The sequence below is a fragment of the Lissotriton vulgaris genome, unplaced genomic scaffold, assembly GCF_964263255.1.
Source record: "Lissotriton vulgaris unplaced genomic scaffold, aLisVul1.2 SCAFFOLD_1284, whole genome shotgun sequence".
Taxonomy (NCBI): domain Eukaryota; kingdom Metazoa; phylum Chordata; class Amphibia; order Caudata; family Salamandridae; genus Lissotriton; species Lissotriton vulgaris.
In genome coordinates, this window is record NW_028253053.1 from 283,066 (window position 1) to 305,708 (window position 22,643).

At 44.3% G+C, this 22,643-nt stretch overlaps 1 protein-coding gene across 1 annotated transcript in view; it reads right to left on the reverse strand.

Moving 5' to 3' along the window:
- The window catches only part of GARRE1 (granule associated Rac and RHOG effector 1), a 553,275-nt gene that overhangs the window by 223,422 nt on the left and 307,210 nt on the right, over positions 1-22,643 (reverse strand). Inside the window, exon 6 of the mRNA XM_086951262.1 lies at positions 13,112-13,270. Coding sequence (XP_086807388.1) covers positions 13,112-13,270 — 159 coding nt within the window. The remainder of the gene's footprint in view (positions 1-13,111; positions 13,271-22,643) is intronic.

Here is a 22,643-nt window from a genome sequence, read left to right on the forward strand (position 1 = left end):
ATGCCAATTTTTTATATATCGGTAGATTTAGCAGAACAGAGGATGGGGGTAGTGCCTTGCATTGAAACACGTGGATGATATTTCAAGAAGGAAAATGTTGTAGACAGAAAATTGTCACGGGAAACAACTAAAAACAACATAATCCATTTTAAATATGCAGAGATGGGAGATATGCGATTTACATGATTGTGGCCGTTCTGTTCCGGTTACCTGTTTAGCATGGTTGCACAATGTCGCTTGTATTGGTCCTTCTCAGTAGACCTCACACACTGACCGCCCCCCCCGCGAGCTCGGCATCTACAGGATACACAGGATGCCCCCCCCCAGTCTGTCCACCTCCAGCCCCGAGCCCCCTGCAGCCCCTGCTTCCCGACGCTGCAGAGCGAAGCCCCCGAAAGACGAACAAATAAACATAGGCTTTCGCCGGCGGGCAGAATAATAAAGGTTTAAACTTGGTGCCTGAAGGGCTGGATTCATATCCTGATATGTGAAAATAGCTTGTGCTTTTTTCCAGCGCAGGTCTCGGGGGTTAACCAAACAAAGACAGTCTGGGCTGGACCACACAGAGAGCATCCGAGGCAGCAGAGGCGAGTTGGAGGCATCTGGGGTCTGTGGGAACTTCGGTCTGTAACATACACACAGACCCCTTCCTCTCACTGCTGTCAGTCAGCTGTCAGGCGCTCGTGTTATTGAACTTGGAAGGATGAAAGGCTAAGGCGATTTTGCGGTTATTCGCAATTTCGAACCCGCAAAGGTCTAGCAGCTATCCTTGGCCATCCAAGCTATCATACAACAAAGACAGTTAACATACGATGTAATTCATTAGAGACACTGAAACAAATACAGATTTGAAATGCAATGGAAAGACAAAAATGAGCTTAGTTCTGTAGCAAAGACATGTATTAAATAAGCCATTAAAACAAAGCATACGTGCTAGTCACAAGTGGACCTTCCCCTGATGTTTACATATAAAATAAAAGAAGTAGGCTTTCTGGGTAAAGTCCTATGCTTGCACTAATTTTGTGGTGATCTGTTTTGCGGTTTTTGCTCTGTCTTTTGGCAAAAGTTTCTATGGGACCAAAAATGGAAACTTATACACTTTTCACCACCCCATAATTGTTTTCCCTTTGTACATCTTGCTATGTCGAAATGCAGAATTAACTGCCAAGCTTCATGGCAGTCAGCCCAGGAAGGCATAAGCTTTAAGCAAATTAAAAAATGCATTGTTAAATTGAAAATGCGGCTGTACCATAACTACCCAGTGGCAGCTGTAAGAATGGAAAGTGCGGCTGTACCATAACTACTCAGTGAGGACTTCCGATGTGTGTGTGTATTATATATATATATATATATATATATATATATATATATATAGAATCTATCCCAAGAATCTGCCTCCTCCAAAGCCTCTCCTGTTGGGGAAAGCAGGCATGGACCACAGAGTAAGTGCTCAAATTTCTTCTTTATTCAGAAGTCGGCCATAACGCGTTTCAGTCCGAAGACCTTGATCACATCATATCTTAAAGACTTTGATAGAAAAGCAGACATTTGAGGTGAGCAAATTTAGAGTGTCGCTGGTGTTGAGAGTGCTTTTTACTGGAGCTGCTTTTCACCTAAACTTGAGAACTACCCGGACCAGGCAAAAGAAAGCAGTATTACACCTTCACATATTACTCCCTGCATCATAACTCACAGTCATATCTAGATCTAGCATGGAAAAGAAAAGTGAAAGGAAAAAAGAAGTCAGCGAGTTACAAATTCTAATGTTAAAGAAACAAAACAAAAAACAACCTTTCAGTGGCTGCACGTGAATCTGGTGAGCCAGCACCCCGAATAGCAACGTCTTACGAGTATTCAAGGACACAATGAAAGAGCTCTTACTAGGCAGTGCACTCGGTGCAAAGTGGAGAATTCTCTCAACTTAAGCGCACCTTCCCTCACCAAAAGACTCATTGCTAGGTTTAGTAACATACTCGGAGTTACTCTGTTGTAAAGCAAGACTATGAAAAGTTGAGACTGTAGCATCTGTTTCCACTCTATTGTGACCTTCCAGATGTGTTGGAGCATCAGAGGTCACTGTCTTTATTTATTTTGTCTGCAATGACTTCTACTGTGCGTACAGTTCATCTGTTGACCTCGCCACACATTAGTTTAAGATTATTCTATGTTTGTATTTCTTAATAGATATTAAGGGACAATGGCACGCCCTGAGTTGCTTAATGAACAATAAAGCATTGGGCCGATGGGTAGGGACATTCATTTTCCCCATTTAACTCTCCCTCTTTGTTTGTCAGATACTGGCATCTGTGCTTTTCGTACAGGACAAGGGTCATCCAATTGAACAAACTGAAGCGAGCGCTTATCACTTCTTGCTCCCGCCCTCATTCACCATTTCCTCCTCAGTCATGCCTTCTTCCTTGCTCTATCCACCATGCTGTCCTCTCCTCTATTTATTATTTTTTGCTTTGCACCTCACACTCCCAACACTGGTCTATGCTTCAGCGCCCACAGTCATGATCATTCTTTCTCCCATTACCTCCCGACCTCTCTGTCTGCTGAGATCTGACAGTAGTTCCTTAAAGAACCACTCATTCTCTTTGACAAAAAATGTCAAGCAGTCTTCAGAACTGTGTCTGTTCACAGTCTGCCAATAACAGCTGTGAGCAACAGCATATTCTTGCACACACTCTCACTGCTCACCAATTCAAAGTTTGCTAAAAATTTTATGCAACGCATTGTCATACACAATGCCAATAACTCAAACTTAAATGCTGCAAGACCTATTGCATTGTAAATGCTTTTTTAGGTCGAGTTTACTCGAACCTATTGTTGTCAACCCAAAAGCTGACTTTTTAAAATCCGGATTCTCAACAGTTCACGTGAAATCACGTGACCACAAGCTCCTTCGTGCACAAGCTTGCATTTCCCCACAGGCTTCCCCCTGCCAGCAGCAATCGAAGGCTTCCGCTGCCCCGCCCCCCCGCCGTCACTTATTCACGGCCGCAGGCCGTGACTTCAAAGGGTTCCGCTGCCCCGCCCCCTTCTTCACGGCCATCTGTTCCCCAGCACCTCCCCTCTCTCCCCCCTAATTATTCACTGCTGGCCGGCCGGCACATCTAGTTTTCCACGGCTTTCAACTTGAAAGGAAACCTCGCACACCAAGCCTCGCACACCAACATTTGTCTTTATCTACTCCCGATATGCTCGTCTTCCCCCCCCGCCTCTTTTATCTACTTATTTGTCTTCCTGTCTCATTGTCCCTCGGTCTGTTTGTGTTTCCCTCTATCTCACTGATTCATTTGTTTGTCTTTTTGTATATTCTTAGTATCTGGTTACCTCTGTCCCAGGGTCATCTCGTCTCCTGCGTTCTTGCTTGCCTATCACTTTTGCCTTCATCTCAAAGCCCTGTATCAGTGCCCTGCCCTGTGTACCCGTCAGGATCCATGTCTCCCTGTCCTAGTGAAAGGGCCCAAATGCTTCCTAGTAAAGCTTCATTGTTGAGATGTGCAGTCTGTGCAGCAGCAAAGAGCAAGTACATCGGAGCTGAAGGGAAAGGTGTTCACTCCAGTGTGCGCCTCGAAGACCAGCTCGGCCTCTCCCACGAGCACGAGGAGTGTCTTATATAGGTTACGTCAAGGTGAGTGAACACGGGATCCGGCATGTACACGCAGGTGTCACGGTGATGTTTACACGTGTCACAGCTGCTTGGCAGTTCCATATGACGTGGGAGGTGACTTGTCAAAAGCAGTTTCAAGACCACGTTATTTGAAAGTGCGGCTGTCAACAAGATATGCTGTCGAGCAACACAAACATTTATTATTCAACAGCATCCTTCAGTGGCCCTCATGCGCGCGAATGGCAGCGGGTGCGCGGAAAACATTGCAAATCACAGAGGAGCCGCAAGGTAGCCGAAAAAAACTGCACAATAACTTTTTGAAGGGATCTCTTAGGGGGAAAGCAAGAAACGCGTCGAATTACACATAAAAACAGAGGAGAGGGTGTTTGTGCAATGCCAACAACGAGCAGAGGGTTGAAATTAGAAACTAGTTTTTTAAAGCAGCCGCTCTTAATCCTAAACAAAGGCGGCCACAGGACCCACCCAGCTCTATTTTTACATTATTCACATTTTTTAAGCAGTGCGGCAGCGACCCCTAATCACCAACAAGAGAGGCCGGGCCATTATTTCAGTGTTTACATTTGCTTTGCATTGTCTCCCTATACATAGTGGGCATCATCACATGAAATGTTTCATTTCTGTGGTGCAAACATATGGGCAGCCATCTCCCTCGAAACAAGCGCTACACACCTGACGCTTTATATATATTATATATATATATATATATATATATATATATATATATATATATATATATATATTTTACATTGCCAGCCCACCTTCAAGCTTTAAAGTCGGCTACTCTCTTGCTGTGCTCTCCTAGTTCGCTTTTAGCCCTCCCAGTGCAAATCTTGCACCCCCCCCCTACGCCCTTTCTCTGCGCATCGAGTGAGGCACCATCCACTTCATTATTTGGAGGGGGAACGTTTAGAGCCTTTTCTACAGGTCAATGGCCTGCAGTTGAAGAACACCATGGTATCCCAGAGGTAATACTGGAGGAGAGAAGGAAATACGAATGGGAGAGGAGCAGTTATTTGAGGACTTTTGAAAGGTAGAATTCCAATCTTGCTTTGCTATTCGTTGCTCTTTATGGTTTTGTCACAACAAAATCCTTGCATGCAATATTTAAAAAAAATATATTGATGAATGTTTTCATTAGCTATTACCGCTTTGCACTTATATCTTATGAATAATTGCCTAGTTTGTGTCCTTCTGCCATCTGTTTCAATCGTTTTTTGTGTCCTTCTGCCCTTTGTATCCCTCGTTTTTTGTGTCCTTCTGCCCTCTGTTTAAATCGTTTTTTGTGTCCTTCTGCCCTTTGTATCCCTCGTTTTTTGTGTCCTTCTGCCCTCTGTTTCAATCGTTTTTTGTGTCCTTCTGCTCTTTCTATCCCTCGTTTTTGTGTCCTTCTGTCCTGTTTCAATCGTTTTCCCCTTGTTTTTCGTGCCCTTCTGCCCTCTGTATCCCTCGTTTTTGGTGTCCTTCTGCCCTCTGGCCTGCAAACTATCCCTTCCCCCCCTACCCTGCCCACAAAACTACCCCGACCCCAGCCCCCCTTTCCTGAGCCCTGAACTCCATTCCCTACATCCCTAAACTACCCGCCCTGCCTCGACTTCGTAAACTGTCCCTTCTCTGTCTGCTTTGAGCCCTACAACTTAAGCCTAGGCCCAAATGGATGATGGGTGGATTTTTTGGGTAAAGTTTTACTTAATGCGATTTTATATAGCATGAACTTTACCCGAAGGTGTCAGAGCGCTTTACATAAGAACCAGTTGCAAAACATAAGGACTTTGGATTACATGCGTTTGATAAAAGATACAAATATAAAAATTTTTTAAATGTCTTCACGCAAAGAAGACAAAGAAGAGACTGTTGATTATAGTTCTCTTTATATACATGCGCGCTCACTCACAACCCATATGCCTACTCCCCCTCCCCATCTGCGAGCCTGAACATTCATTCATTCATCCACCCACCCACCCATTGATGCATACACCCATCCATGCATCCATCCATCCACCATCCATTCACCCACCCATCCATCCATGCATCCATGCATGCATCTATCCATCCGCAATGCATCCATTCATCCGCCATGCATTCAAGCACCCATCCATGCATGCATTCATCCATACACTCATCCATCCAGCACCTATCCACTCAGCACCACCACAGCATCACTCAGCACCACCACAGCATCACTCAGCACCACCCCAGCATCACTCAGCACCACCCCAGCATCACTCAGCGCCACCCCAGCATCACTCAGCGCCACCCCAGCATCACACAGCGCCACCCCAGCATCACACAGCGCCACCCCAGCATCACTCAGCGCCACCCCAGCATCACTCAGCGCCACCCCAGCATCACTCAGCGCCATCCCAGCATCACTCAGCGCCACCCCAGCATCACTCAGCGCCACCCCAGCATCACTCAGCGCCACCCCAGCATCACTCAGCGCCACCCCAGCATCACTCAGCGCCACCCCAGCATCACTCAGCGCCACCCCAGCATCCCTCAGCGCAACCCCAGCATCCCTCAGCGCAACCCCAGCATCACTCAGCACCACCACAGCATCACTCAGCGCCACCCCAGCATCAATCTGCGCAACCATTCAACAACAACTGGTTCAAATATGTTCTCTCAATGTATCAAGCTTTATTAAAAATGTCACAAAAAGATGTTAATATTTCACTTCTGTTCTTGGATTTTCGTCACAATAAAATACACTGAACATAATCTTCACAAAAGTTCTTTACAAAAGTTTAAGCCATTGCCATTATAAATTACAATCACTTTTATTTAAGTATTAATTATTTAAAAAAATTAAAAGCCATTGTTATTTGTAATATCAATACAGCTAAGTCACGTAAATACAACATATGTTGCATTACAAATGCTATAGGTGTCACATTTGCAAAAGTTAACACTATTGGCATTGTAAATGACAAAGTTATTAATTTCGCTATTTTCAAAACAAAAACATAAATAAAAAAATTGTCATTTACAATACTAATTCCTCTAACTTTACTAATGCGAGACCTATTGCATTGCAAATGCTTGTTCCACTTGACCTGGCTCTGTCCAGGGATATCCACATTTTGGGACTTAGTCTTTAAAGAGATAGGGCAATTAACTGATTTGCAGCTTTCCCCAGAGCCGACACTGGCCCGGTTGGGCTACTCTAAGTCGATACCAAACGCTAGGCACAGGGTGGTGATGTGTTGGTTACGTGGCTCAACCCCTACAATAGCTCGGTGGTTGAGAGACATGGTGTACTGCAGCAAGCAAACTGAGAACTTCAGTGATCTTCTCTCACCGCATAGTAGACCCAAGAACTTCTGGGCATTGTACAAAACATATATGGCAACCAGGGAAGGGGATACTACGTCAATTGAGACTGTTGACCAAGAGACAAGGGCGAAAAGTTCTGCTGATTAGTTGCATGAGGTTGGACCAGGTTCTCTCAAATTATTTTGAGTGCTGTATGCTGATTAAGTGGGGGCAAATGTGTTCGATAAATTCGGGATCTTACTTCTAGAAAGTGCAACACTGGGGGGTTTGAAATGGGTTGGTTGAAAGTGTTGACCACTAGCAAGATGTTATTGGATACAACCAGCCTGCTAAGCTATGGAATTGTGTAGTATGCGGTCTGATTATCAAATGCCATCGCAATTGCCATATAGTGTGAACAATGTCTCATGATTGTATTTGGAAAATCAATAAAAATAAAAATAAACAAAAAACAAAACCGGTAAAGGACTAGTTTTTCCGTGACGGTCAAATATAGGCATCTGGAAGTTATAAACTAATATAGATGGCGCAGTGTCAACTTCAATTGGAATAATCAAGGTGGGTTTATGGTTCAAGGATACATAGCAATATGGAGGTTTGTTTTTAGTTCACAGATACACAGGGACATTTTCAACTAAATGACGGTGTACTGTGACACCAGTTCTAGGGATCTAGCAGAAAATATGAACAGCTGCTGTCTCTTAGTGGACCACTATTCGGACACTATTTGTGCATTGAAAAAGAAAATACATAAACAACAAATTCATGCATGTACGTGTAATGTTACATGTATTACATAACGAAAGTATCTTTATATCTGATGTATGCATTGTCACAGGTTATATCATACACATGGGGACAGTTGTACTTAGTAGAGTGTCTTTTATGGAAGATGGTTAATACCCTAAATAGGCCGGATAAAGCAATAGTCTCATCAGTATTGACTGAAACAGAATAGGTACACTTTCTAAGCCATCATCTAAATCCCCATCCAGCAGTACAGGCAATTGAAGACCATAGCCCATGGAATGAAACCGCAATAACAAATCAAGAACAAGTCATGGAGATAACACAGGAGCAGATTGTTAAAATAATAAAGAAGCAGAAAAATGGAGCACCAGGACCGAACGGGATACCCTTTTCTATATACAAAGATGATCCGGAAACATGGGCCGAAGTACTTGTAAAGGTCTTTAAAGAAATAATTAGTAAAGGGGAGATACCTGAAAGCTGGAGAGGCTCCTTAATATCCCCAATTTATAAAAAAGGAGACTGGGCGCTTCCTGAAAACTACCGTTTAATAACGCTACAGGACACTGATGCAAAACTTTTTGCAGCCTATCTGCTAACAATCTTATCTGACTTGGTGAAAAAGAACAACATCCTCCCGCCAAATCAAACCGGCTTCATTAAAGGACTTGGTACTACCTCCAATATCCTGGCACTATCTATTTTAATGGAAAAGGCAATCTTAAAGGGCGAATCACTGTTTCTATGTTTTGTTGATTTTAAATCAGCTTTTGACTGTGTCGACCGAGATCTTTTATGGAAAAAGTTACAAGCACAAGGGATTCCTCAGCCTTTAATATATTTGATCAGTCTCTTGTATACAAAAACTTGGGCCAAAGTTCGTATTGGGAACGGCAGATCATTAACTAAGGAAATACCAACTCTTGGCGGCGTGAAGCAAGGCTGCGTATTGGCACCGTTATTATTTAATTTGTTTTTAACTGATTTAACTGAAACACTGAATAAGATAAATGCCCATCCACCTAAACTTGCAGATAAGCACATATCAAACTTGCTATATGCAGATGATGTTATTCTTTTAAGTAGAACGAAGGTAGGCTTGCAAAGGTTAATTACACGTATACAGGAGTACGCAATAAAAAATAAAATGGTAATAAACAAATCCAAATCTAAAGTTATGGTTGTCTCAAAAAATCTAAGAAGGAAATACAATATGAAATGGTTCTTAGGTAAAGAAAAATTGGAGCAAACAAAAATCTATAGATACCTAGGACTGGTTTTTGATGACAATGGTAGCTTCAAACCCCAGATATTGGACATTACCCGGAAGGCGAACTCCCTAACAGGTGCATTTGGTATGATAAAAAAATCCACCAGTAACTTAACCTACCAGCCGCTACTCGAGGTCATATCTGCAAAATTGTTACCTTCCCTAACCTACGGCAGTGAAGCATTGAACGGAAAGGACGCAATAACATTAAACAAAGAAATCTCGAAAACATTTCGATCTCTTTTCTGTTTACCAAAAAATGCCTCACAGTCCCAAATTAGACTAGAATTTGGCTTGAATAACCAACTACATGCTCGGATGGGTAACACAATTAAAGTATGGTATAGGGTAAAAAATGACAAGGACAATTTAATCTCAGAGCTTTTATGGAAAGAAGTAGAGGGCAATAATAAACTATCTGTTTGGAAGTATCTTGAGAAGGCTTTGGATGAATTTGGGCTGAAGGAAATTTGGATGACCACTATTCCTCAGGAATCTTTAAAAAAAATTGTAAATAAGACAATTGATATTCTATCTATAATAAGTGACAAAGAGTCCCTGGTCAAAAGGAAACATGCTTGGTCTATAATAAATAGCTATAAAAAAAAGATTCCGCAACAATATTTGAATACAGCTTGGACCTGGAAATATAAAAATATATTCATGAAAGCCCGGTTCGGAATCCTGCCTAGAGAATCTCATGCACTGCCATGGAAAAAGCTTGAAAACAATATATCATGTCGGCTGTGTAATACAGGAGAAGAAAATATCATACATCTATTATGCCTCTGCCCAGAACTAAAAAAATGAAAGATTAACACTATTAAAAAGGCACTTTAACAAAAGATCAATAAGGACATGTAGACAAGCACTAATCCAGTGTCTTTGCTTGGAAGATATACATATTAACTCTGCTCTCTCAAAATTCCTAACAAGTGCATGGAGAAAACTGGAATTTTTAAAATATTAATTATTATACTGTTTATATTTCTGAATTTTTAACATTATGAAATTATCGCTTATTTTTAAAATTATCGCCCTTTTACTGTATTCTATTAATGAAATGTTATATTGTGCATTCTCTTTTGGTAAAGATTTTAAATAATCAATCAATAAACATTACATTGAGTGTCTTTTATATCTAACTTTTACATTGTCACAGATTATAACATACATTTGGGAAGAGTTTTGCTTACAATACATCATTTTACTCACTATACCCGACAGGACTAATAGCCGATAAAAACAGACTAGTCCTTTACAGGCTTTGTATTTTACTTTTGAGCTAGTGAATGCCCTTTGACACCATTCGTTCATGCAAGCTTCGCTGAGCTGCTGCACCTTCACATACACGTGGACAGACGAGGCAGGCTTACGCCAGTGACCGGTCATATACTGACAGTATCCAGCGCGGCCACACTCGACATTGGTGCAGTCAGACGAAACACACAGCACGTCTCCAGAGGTTAGAGACATTTGTGATTAGCGAGCGAAAGTTGCTCATTTACATCCCAGCAGGATTTATAACTAAATGAATCCTTTTAACCCGCCGTGATTGATCGCTATTGGCAGCATCTAATATTGAAGCAGATTCAGCACCGCACGACTCCAAACGGCTGGTGGAGCTCATGTGCCACAACAGATTAATCCTTAACTAAGGTATGCCTCACAACGTTGCCCACAGTTCGTATACATTTTTCTTGATTTAAATCACTTTGTTTTCCGGATACCAATTTCATTCTTCTCCTTGTAGACCACAACCTCATGGTGGAGGTCTCTGGTTTCTGAATTACACCGAATGGTGAATTCTACTAGCTTACATTAAGCTGGAACCACAATATACCCTGACCATTCAGCAGGGTTCATGGTAGGGCCAATGACAGCTATAACTTTGTAGTGGGTCCACCCACACTATCTCGACTACCTTTTCACCATTAAATGTATTCTTTTGAATTTTGTCCCCCTTTCAATTATAGTACTCGGATCTTAATCTTTTGGACCTTGCGGTAAGCATATCCCTTGCTACTGCATAACACATGATAGTGCTGTGGACTATTGGAGCGACCTGATCTATTTCTCTTTAAATAAACCCATAGGCTGTTCACACCCCCTTCACAGTCCTGAAGAAGACCCGCTTTTGACGCGTATTACTGTGCGCTATGTTAAAGGGTCGAAACGTCGACGTTACTGTCCTACTAGTCCATACGGTCTTCTTGACCCTAACTAAAAATCATACTGGGTTCTTGTATTCATGTGCAAACTAATGGACAGAAAGAAATAAGTTCTTGAATTCACTACATTTATGTCACTCGTGTGTTATGTCTGTAAAGCACCATTGACCACATGTACACATGTATCACCACAGGTCACTCATTCTTCACTACAGTCACTACTGTATCACCGTAATTCAATGTTTTTATGACAGCCACATGTATTTCCAATGTAAATAACAAAAGAGTTGAGAACTCTATCTTTGAAAAAATTCCTCTGTTCTCGTGGTGTGTTCTCACTATAAGGTTTTATTCATTCTTTCAAAAATCACTAGTGGATAACGAATTGAAATTTCCTTTTGCATTGTATGCACAGATCAAAGCAATTTTATTTCCCAACAGAACCACTTGTTTTATATAGTGTAACAGTGTAATGCATAATTCTGGGAGTCCCTCTCACCATGTCACCCTATTAAAAAAAGCAGGCTTCCTTCTAAATGTTAATTTCCTCCTCAGAGTGCATCTCTTCTTCATCTGTTTGACATTCACATTGTCTTGGATAGTTCTGCGGCACTAACCTTCTGCAAATGTTCAAACAACTTTGTCACCTGCCATTATTTCCTGTGTCTGCTCATCTAGCGCTATCTGGCACTCGTGTGCAGGCAGACGTCATTTATGCAATCCCAAGAATGACACAGACTTAAGCAAGAACATTTGTATACCATTGTTCCTCTTTCCACTCCCAAGTAATGTGTAAGGGGTAACCTCATTATTACTTGACTCTTTATTCCTTTACAAATGCAGTTACAAGCCCGAAAATCATTTTTTGTATAAACATTTCAAGATGGTTTTTCACAGGTCTCATACATATCCTTTTCATAATATCCTTTCCCCTCCGCTCCAGACATATTTCCCCTATGTGTTTATTGTCGCACCTGGAGCAGTTTTCTAAAGGCTCTTGGTTCTTTTGAATGATGAGGAACTGCTGATCTAATACACGTTACCATAGATTCTCAAGGATGCGGACTTGGTTCCTTCAATTATGCTACTCATTTGCTCACTTCTATTGCTCATGGGGCATAATTTGGTATGCGGTCATCTTTCTGCACATTATGTGCTTCGGACGTGGCTTATCTTTGAATGGTATTAAGTGCAACCCCACCCCTCCCATATTCCATAATATGTGTTTTGTCATTGACCTGGTGCCCTTTCGGGTCCACCCTTGCCAGCAGTGTTAGCCAAACTGGCCCCTTTGTAGTGCTCAGTTGCTTTTCATTTCAAAATAGTTTATTCTGCTGCTGTAGAGTACACGCTACTTTGGTTTCAAGCTTATTTCCTCCAAAAGCATCTGGGGATGGGTAGGGGTCCTCTTTTGAGAACTCTCCCAGCCCCCCATTTCCTAGGGTCGTTGGAAAACTGACTCCCAGGGAAGCCCTCATCTGGATGGTTCCACACAGCTACCCCAGGATTGTCACCGGCCAGTTTTCATTCTACCCATGGATTAACCCACCCAAGCTCCCCACCAGGCCCGCTGTGCTCACCTGAAAAGGTATGTTCCTTTTCATAACAAGCTCCTCTACTTCATGGTGTCAGCTGTTTAACAAGTGTGTTCTGAATCCGACACTTGTCACTACTTGTACTCTTGCAAGCTCTCTACACTGTTTTCCTCTTTACAGCACAGCTCAGGGATCAGCGCCTGGCTAAAGAAGAGGTCTGCCTTGGTCTTCTCCCTCACAATTGATGTTTCCTCCACTCAGACATCCAAGTGGATTACCCCACTCTGACTGTGAGGCCTCTCAGTACAAAGTGGCGTATGTTTTTTAGTTAACTTTTTTTCACTTCTTTTTTTAACAAATTCTTCTCTGGATTTTAGCAATATTTGCAGTAGTCTGATACTTTATGGAGCTCATATGGAAAAACTGCAGACGTATGAAAACATTCATAGGATTACAAGCAAATGTTTTGACTTACCAGTCCAGCTTGGCCAAACAATAATTGAACAGCGGTTTTACAGGCACCCCGCCAAGTAGAAGGGCAAACCTGATTTAGAACTTCTGTTACTGGATAATCATCCCTTTGTGTCATTCCATTGTGACCACCAGCTTCTTTTATTAGCTGCAGCATTGTATGCTGAAAGACAATAAATAAACTTTGAGTCACAGCCCATCATTGCCAAGTCTTACTATGAACAGACATTCTCATAATTACATCATATCTAACAAAATTATACAAGGAAATAGAACTGAAATTTTAGGTCGCCATGAATTGCTTAGCATTATAAGAAAACGTTTAATTACTACAGATGCATTTATTCCTAACCACAAAGTGTAAGTTTTATTTTTGCTGAAGCTCATCGTGCTGCAAGGGAGTTTTTCATTTATTTTGTGAAGTAAACTACAATTTGGAAGCTGAATTCCACTGCACTAAAAATAAAGTCAAGGCCTTGCTATAACTGTAGTTGGTCTGATTCTGTTCTAGTGGTTAAAAGTCTATTTCTACACAAGGGCAAGGTGGAAAAGCCTAAAAAGAAAGTATATTTGCTAATGCATCACTTACTTCCAGACCTCATGCTGGCAAGAAAAGGAGTTACAGCAGATTGTTCACTTCCTGGCCAAGACAGACATTTAGAAAACAGCACTAGCAATGTTGATATGTCTTGCATAGTGGCAATACTGGCCAGGTCAATGTATTTTTACGATGTTAAGCATAATAAAAAAAATAAAAAAAGGTGGTGGGTTAAGAGTAGACAAGGTGGGGGAGAGAGAAAGCAAAACAGATCGGAAGGGGTATATATTAAAAGGGAGATGGCGCATATGAGGGAGTGGGCTATTGGGGAAAGGAGGGAGCAATGTGGAGTGTCAGGGGGAAGATATTTGAGAGGGGAGCAGAACACACGAGAGAGCAAGAACACACATGCATTCTCATGGAGTCCTTAAAAAAACAATTTCCTTAAAGGTGATCTGTTGGCGGTGCATAACAATAGTCGTGATGTGAAGAAAGTTAGGTTGTGCAGGCTAGAAACAATTGGGACAAGGTTCAACAAGATCTAGTGTAGATAAAGTAATTAAAAGGACATTTCCTGGCTGACATCATATTACACACTTGGGAGGCATCCTAAAGTACGTTGAGTGGAAATAGCTTTAATATTTGAAGGCAATGGTCCGGAGAATGCTTAGCCCAGTCATGCTCCACTCCTCCCACCTCAAATACATTCCGAAATTCGTTGGATGGCCCTTGTGCTTCCCTGATGGGTAATTTGCTGCTAACATTTGTATTATTTCCCAATGTGATGTACAGCCGTGGAGTTGTATTGTATGGTCTCACGAGCATTGTTATTTTTTGTCAAATCGGTTTATTGGCATTTTAGGGTTTTCATAATACAGTATGAACTTCAACCATTTCAGCACAACTATCTGGGCATGTCCATTAAACATTCCTATACATAATAGCATTACATGTTGGCGTCACAGTGTCACAGTTGCGGTAGCTCAGAAACAAAAGGATAATCGCCCAAAGCTGGCTAGATCGTGAAATGCCTGAGTAGGCATTTTCCAGAGCGGTCCATGACTGTCCTCGCACTGAGCCCTGTATAACAGCAGGGTTTTGGGTGGACCCGCCAACTTGGACTTGTGTACAGAAGTAATATTTATACAACAACTGAAACTAAACTGAGACAACAGCGGCAAAACCACGGACACATACTTATGCTAATACGAACCCCCATTCCGCCCTCCCCTCTCGGCCCCCCGCGTGCACGCACTCACTCACGGTTGCGCCTGCACTTGAAACCTGTATGCCCCAGTGGGACAATAGTTGTACCCAACAGATTATCCAGACAGGAGAACAGCCCACGGTACACTCCAACTCCCAAGATCGCCTACCTAGACCGCTACAGCACCCGCACCACCAACCTCGTCCGGCAGCTGTAAGGCATTAAGCATGGGCTCCCAGCGCTCAGCTATGGATTCTTTTCGGAGCCCCAACGTTTCCTCTCTACCTATGGCAGTCCACTCCGCCCAGGCCCATGCCTGAAGGGAAGAAGTCCACGCCTGTACGCCAGGCTGGTCACGCGCCTCCATCGCCTCGTAAGGAGGCGTGTAGCCACCACCATCCCCAAGTCTAAGAAACGGGACAACACCTTATCTTTGGGCAGTCTCCTGAAATGATGCAAAATGTATTCAGGCCAATCAAAGGGTATAATGCGACCAGGGCATTTCCTAAGCAGCTCACTGATTGCACTCCAATAAGTGCCCAGCCCAGAGCAGCTCCACAAAAGATGGAGTAGCCCCGCACCTATCTCTTCGCACCTGGGGCAGGACGCGTCTGAGCGATGGAAGTACTTGTTGATTAGCTCAGGTGTGAGATAGGCTCTATGAACAACGTAAAGTTGTATCTGGCGAAAGTGCATGTTCCTGGGAATGCGTACCGGACTTTTAAGAATTCTCTCCCACTCCTTATCAGAGAGCGACCTTCCCAAATCGCGCTCTCATTTGCCTCTAAGTGGGGCCACACTGGTCTCCGTATGCTTCCGTAACGACACAGCAAACCAGCGGACCAGATGTTTGCCTCTCCCCATGACGTGGAGGTATTGCATGGTTGAGTGCTGTTCAGGCTCCGTCACCATATCTCCCCATTGGCCGTCAGCCTCGCTACGAGGGAGCGATGTAGTAGGAATCCCCCGGGGGGAAGCCAGTCTTCAGAGACCAGCGTCTCATAAGCCACTAGAGCTCCATCTCTGTAAAGATCGCCCAGCATCTGGACATCTGCCTCCCTCCACTGCTCTAAAATGGGGCGCGTAAGGACCCCCTCGCCTCCCGGGGAACCTTCCAAGGGTATAGCTGGCACGTACGGAAGCACCTTTAGTGTGAGGAACAGGACTCTGCGGAAGCATTTATACGCCACTGCCAGCAGCAGCGGGGCCGGGCGCTCAGGTGCCGCCAGTGGGAGAAAGAGTTTGGTGACACGCTCCAGAGAGTACGGCGGCTCTTCTGTTGCTGTATCGTCTCTTCCCTTATCCGCCAACCAGCGGGCAATCCATTGGAGCTGCGCGGCCAGGTAGTAGTGTTCGAAGCAGGGGGCGGCTGTCCTCCCCTGTCCGTTGGCAGGAATAATTTCACAAGTGCCAGTCTGTGCCGGGATGTGCCCCAGATAAAGTCACGCAAGTTCGCGTTAAGCGTAGAAAAGAAAGAGGCCGGGAAAAATAGAGGCAGGTTGACAAAATAATACAGGAGTCGGGGGAGCATGACCATTTTGGCAAGGGCCACTCTGCCTGTGGTTGTCAGCGGGAGCGTGGACCAAAAGCATATATGGGATCTGAGCGCTGCCATCGCCCGCCCCAGATTTCCGTCAAATAGGTCAACCGGTTGGTGTTAGATCTGGATCCCCAGGTACTTAAAAGGTGTCAGCCTTCCATTGGACTCTTGTACCTTCGAGGCAGTACCCTGGATCTTCTACCTCAGGTTTCCCAAACTGTGGTCCGCGGACCCCCAGGGGTCCGTGACACATTCTCTAATAAAAGAGAGAGGGACCCAATACCAAAGGGATGGGGTACCAACTACTGACTATATGTCAAAAAACGAATTTCCCTTTGGGCACCTTAATGTGAGCACCAATTCATACAGACCAAATAGACATCAATTGTTCATACATAAAGACCTATCACCAGGAGCAATACAATCAGTAAACAAACTCTGCAAAAACAAATACATTCAGTGTGCACAGTTTATTCATATATATATAAAAAAGCAGTTAAAAAACACATTTAAAAAAGTATATAAAACAGTATATAAAACATAGGGAACACAGAAAATATAAAAAAGGAACAAATCATATTCAATAATTCATCAAATCCTTTTCCTCAAGTTAAGGAGGTACAAATGAGGTATATTCAGCAACAATCAGAATACTCCTCAGTCAAAGGGTATTGTACTTCTCCCTTAGTTTCTCAACGCGTTTCGACAGACAGTTAGCATATAGCCGCCTTCATCAGGAAAATATTATTAGCTGTATTCCCCAAATTTCTTAAATGGAAACCTGCCTTCTAGGTGGGGGGAGTAGCACTTCCTTCCTCCTGAGCACCCTCGTGTATTAAAGCGCTGTCAATGTCTACATGGACCACAGCTTCAACAATCCGTGTTATGTTTCTTGTTGTGATTCACACGAGTCAAATATTTCTTAATGAGCAGTTTTAGGAAGCGATCCTTTAAATTCCGTTATAGTTAGGTTCAAGTGGCAAGCGGTAATCAGCCAAACGTCCCGCGTGCCGTTCCGCTCGTGGTTTTTTTGTCTCATTGAAAAACAAGAGCGGAACGGCACGCAGGACGTTTGTTTCATCTTGTATTAAGAGGCTGAACATAAAGAGAAACTGAAAATACTGGCCCGTAATGCGCTATACAAACAAGTGAATTTGTGCTACAAGTATTTAATGGTGTACGGCGCCTACGACTTCTGGCTGATTACCGCGTGCCACTTGAACCTAACTATAACGGAATTTAAAGGATCGCTTCCTAAAACTGCTCATTAAGAAATATTTGACTCGTGTGAATCACAACAAGAAACATAACACTGATTGTTGAAGCTGTGGCCCATGTAGACATTGACAGCGCTTTAATACACGAGGGTGCTCAGGAGGAAGGAAGTGCTACTCCCCCCACCTAGAAGGCAGGTTTCCATACAGCTAATATTTTCCTGATGAAGGCGGCTATATGCTAACTGTCCGTCGAAACGCGTTGAGAAACTAAGGGAGAAGTACAATACCCATTGACTGAGGAGTATTCTGATTGTTGCTGAATATACCTCATTTGTACCTCCTTAACTTTAGGAAAAGGATTTGATGAAATTTTTTTTTTTTTGATGTTCAAACTGCTTTTATTGAATATTATAGATAGTACACAGCTGTCTGTGCCTACAACCCGGAGGCCGGTAGAATTGTGTGCATCAGAGTGACATGAGTATAGCAGGAATAACACAGCTGTGTAACCGGCATCTCGGGGGTCCGGCAGCGTCAAGTCTGTACCATACAATAAATGTCCAACAGTTAGTACGGGTGATATAAACCATAGTAGGTACCACAGCAGAACAGGGTTTTTTTGTTTTTGTTTGTTTGTAGTCCTTTTAAACAGTTCCCAACTTTAGAACAAAACTGTGAGGGTTCACGGCCACACTCGAGAGTAGAATTGTGGGACGAATATATGGTAGTACATGTCAAGGGTCTTCCAAAGCAATGCAATGACACATTACAGTCACGATGGTACCTGTTTACCTGGAGGTTAGAGGTGAAGTATAGCACCACAGGGCGGTGCCGGATCCAGTAATGAAGGTGTATGGGATTGCCAGGGCAACGGGGTGTGCGTATCAGGGAAAGGGCCGACGGCAACCTCTGCGTATGTGGCGGCAGTGGACAATCTGTATGGAGAGCGCCATGCAGGCGAACAGGTAGCGGGGTGATATGTGGGGCAGTGTGTCAATGTGAGAGGCTGGAAGTGATGTACGCAGCTGCAGATAGCTGTCGGAGGCCCCAGATGCCCCCGCGTCATTAATCACCCACAGACCCCCCGGATTTGATGAATTATTGAATATGATTTGTTCCTTTTTTATATTTTCTGTGTTCCCTATGTTTTATATACTGTTTTATATAATTGTTTTAATGTGTTTTTTTAACTGCTTTTTTATAGATATGAATAAACTGTACACACTGAATGTATTTGTTTTTGCAGAGTTTGTGTTACTGATTACATTGCTCCTGGTGATGGGTCTTTATGTATGAACAATTGATGTCTATTTGGTCTGTATGAATTGGTGCTCACATTAAGGTGCCCAAAGGGAAATTCGTTTTTAGGGCTCGGCCTACGTCACCACTTCGTCAGAAGTGGGGCGGAGCTCCGAGCCGTATTGTTAAAGGGGATCCTGGATCGTGCTGGAAAAATTCCTCAGTGCGCAAGTTTTGTTAGTAGTTTGTTTTACCATCTGCATGGTAATTGGTCCTTGCGGTGCCGTCTTTCTAGTAGCCTTATCTCAATAGGCCATGTGTAATTTTCGTTTGGCAGTTCCTGCATTTTCTGTGCGGTTTCGCGCACGGCAGTCCATTAATTTTAATTAGGAGCTGTCAGGGTGCCCTTCTAATGCAATCCAGATGGTGGGAGCGCGTTCACCATTCTGCATTGCATGTATCGGGCGCGGGTTCGTCTGCGGCGTGTAATGTGTTTTTGGTATGCGCGCCCAGGCCCATGCAGAACGGACACTACATCCACAAGAGAACAGAGGAGGGCCTGAGGAGAGGAAAGCAGGTACGAGGCCCAGTGTTACTGGGCACAGCCTTTTAAATCATTAAAATAAAAGTATAATGCATGACCAGTCTGGCTTATGTCAGTGATAAGTAAAAAAAAAAACCACGCCCTTCTGCGCACTCGCCTCTGAGACTTCAACCCTGTGGAGCTGTCCGAGATGCCCTTCTCTTAGGCTTCATTCATAGCAGTGCTGACCCTGTGACCTTTAACCCCTATCACTCCTCCCACAAGTACCTCCTCCTATGGGGCAGCCTCTCCTGCTGAGTCTGCGTGTGGCTATTCCAAACACCAGCCCGAGAACACCGGCTGCAACAACGGTCAGACGTACAGCCAGCACTCCAGTAAAGGGCAATCCCCACCCCAGGCGGGCTACAAGAGCCGGGACTGAGCCAGCCATCACCCCAAGCCAGAGGACCAGACCAGTGACGTCACCAGGGGCATGCAAAGCCACAAACTCAGCACCAGGAGCACGTCCACCCGCCAATCCACCCCCCAGGGCAAGCACAGACACCACGGGTGCACACTCAAAAGTCATGCACTAGGACCAGGAACGTGACGTACCATGGCCCGGACCATGGTCAGTCAAATAGCCAGCATGAGCGAGGGCCAGGGCCACACTTAAGCGAGCCGGAGGAGTCACTAGCCCCTCCCTCTCCTACAGCCAGGCTATCCCCGGAACCGCGTGTGTAGTTCAAATATCTGTAAAGTGGAGACTATGGGCAGGGTCACCGTCTCACCCACCGTCCGGATGTGACGAATGCCTCGGGCCTGCCGGAGACTCTGCAGGGTAATCTAGGGAGAAGTCAGACAACCACAGCAACATGCGTTGCGATCATTCATTTCAGACTGACTTGCATCATAAGAGATGCAATGTTGTTTTTTTTTTAATATCTAAAACATCAGCTCCAGCATATATTTCAGATGCAAAATCAGTTCGAAGTCACCTAACATCCTGTTAAATGCCAACAAGGCCCGCAGTGGGACTTTTGCGGTTCGGCTAGAAGTGCAAACCGTAACCATCCGATCACATCACTGCGCTTTGTAAGTCAGCGGCTGGGAGCGCGCTCTTCGCGGAGCTGTAGTTCAAAGTTCATGGGCAGGGTACGGAGTTCCCAAGAATGGAAGCTTCTCTTCTTAAGATCATTACACTTGGGATTTTTATGCGTTTTACTGGGGAAAAACCTGGGCAATATCTTTTCAAATCCAACCGTGACCATGAGGCGGTTGAACCACTTTATCACGACATTAATACCAACTCTGCAATATTGTCACAACGGAGTTAATAGGAGTAAATATACACCTACTTTAACAATTTTTTAGAGCCAATATCATGATCACAATGCACGTGCTGGTTGATATTTAGTCAGTGCTAACGTGGCCTTCAAGTAAACGCCAGATGTGCGTGAAGAAGAGACAACATTGTTGGATGTAAAAAACAAACAGCAAGGGTGCATGGATTGCACACATGCAGAGGCTCTGTTGCAGACTCATGTAATATTGCCGAGCAAGGCAATGGGAAACATGAATAATGTTGAATTTTATTGAATATGTATGCAAGCGATTCTCAGCCATCATGAACCAAAGCAAACTTGCACAGTCTGAATTCATTGTTGCACCACGGGGTCACAGGTCATCAGTGATAATAGTTCATGGCACTGAGAGCTGTCTGGGAAGGCGGCCTGCAGCCTTGCATTAATGTCTCTGGTGGCGCCTTGTGTTCTGACGCTCTTAAAAGGGTCATTTAATCCTGTCTTGCAAGGCCAGTAGACAGTCCCCTAGACACAGCATCATTGGATGGGACAGATAGGGCCAAGTCTGGTCCGACCTGTAGTTGACCTGCTAAGCAGGATGAGATATTCAGGATAGGTGGGAGGACGATGGACTTACTAAACTACGGTGTCCTTACTGGGACAGAAAAGATATGTGTAGTCTCCAAAGTGCCAGGAATTTCCAATCTGATTCCACAGCCAATCACAAAGGCATGTGGCTCTGTGCCTGGAATATTTGTATCGATTGGACAGAAATGTGCACACTGCCTCCCATGGTTCATTCCGCTCTGACAGTGAGTGCAGAGTGACAGTGAGTGCAGAGTGACAGTGAGTGCAGAGTGACAGTGAGTGCAGAGTGACAGTGAGTGCAGAGTGACAGTGAGTGCAGAGTGACAGTGAGTGCAGAGTGACAGTGAGTGCAGAGTGACAGTGAGTGCAGAGTGACAGTGAGTGCAGAGTGACAGTGAGTGCAGAATGACAGCAAGTGACATTGAGTGCAGAGTGAGTGCAGAGTGACAGTGAGTGCAGAGTGACAGTGAGTGCAGAGTGACAGTGAGTGCAGAGTGACAGTAGAGTGCAGAGTGACAGTAGAGTGCAGAGTGACAGTAGAGTGCAGAGTGACAGTAGAGTGCAGAGTGACAGTAGAGTGCAGAGTGACAGTAGAGTGCAGAGTGACAGTAGAGTGCAGAGTGACAGTAGAGTGCAGAGTGACAGTAGAGTGCACAGTGACAGTAGAGTGCACAGTGACAGTAGAGTGCACAGTGACAGTGATTGTAGAGTGCACAGTGACAGTAGAGTGCACAGTGACAGTGATTGTAGAGTGCACAGTGACAGTGATTGCAGAGTGACAGTAGAGTGCAGAGTGACAGTAGAGTGCAGAGTGACAGTAGAGTGCAGAGTGACAGTAGAGTGCAGAGTGACAGTAGAGTGCAGAGTGACAGTGATTGCAGAGTGACATTGAGTGCAGAGTGACATTGAGTGCAGAGTGACATTGAGTGCAGAGTGACATTGAGTGCAGAGTGACATTGAGTGCAGAGTGACAGTGAGTGCAGAGTGACAGTGAGTGCAGAGTGACAGTGAGTGCAGTGACAGTGAGTGCAGAGTGACAGTGAGTGCAGACCGAGTGCAGAGTGACAGTGAGTGCAGACCGAGTGCAGAGTGACAGTGAGTGCAGAGCGAGTGCAGAGTGACAGTGAGTGCAGAGCGAGTGCAGAGTGACAGTGAGTGCAGACCGAGTGCAGAGTGACAGTGAGTGCAGAGCGAGTGCAGAGTGACAGTGAGTGCAGAGTGAGTGCAGAGTGAGTGCAGAGTGAGTGCAGAGTGAGTGCAGAGTGAGTGCAGAGTGACAGTGAGTGCAGAGTGACAGTGAGTGCAGAGTGACAGTGAGTGCAGAGTGACAGTGAGTGCAGAGTGACAGTGAGTGCAGAGTGACAGAGTGCAGAGTGACAG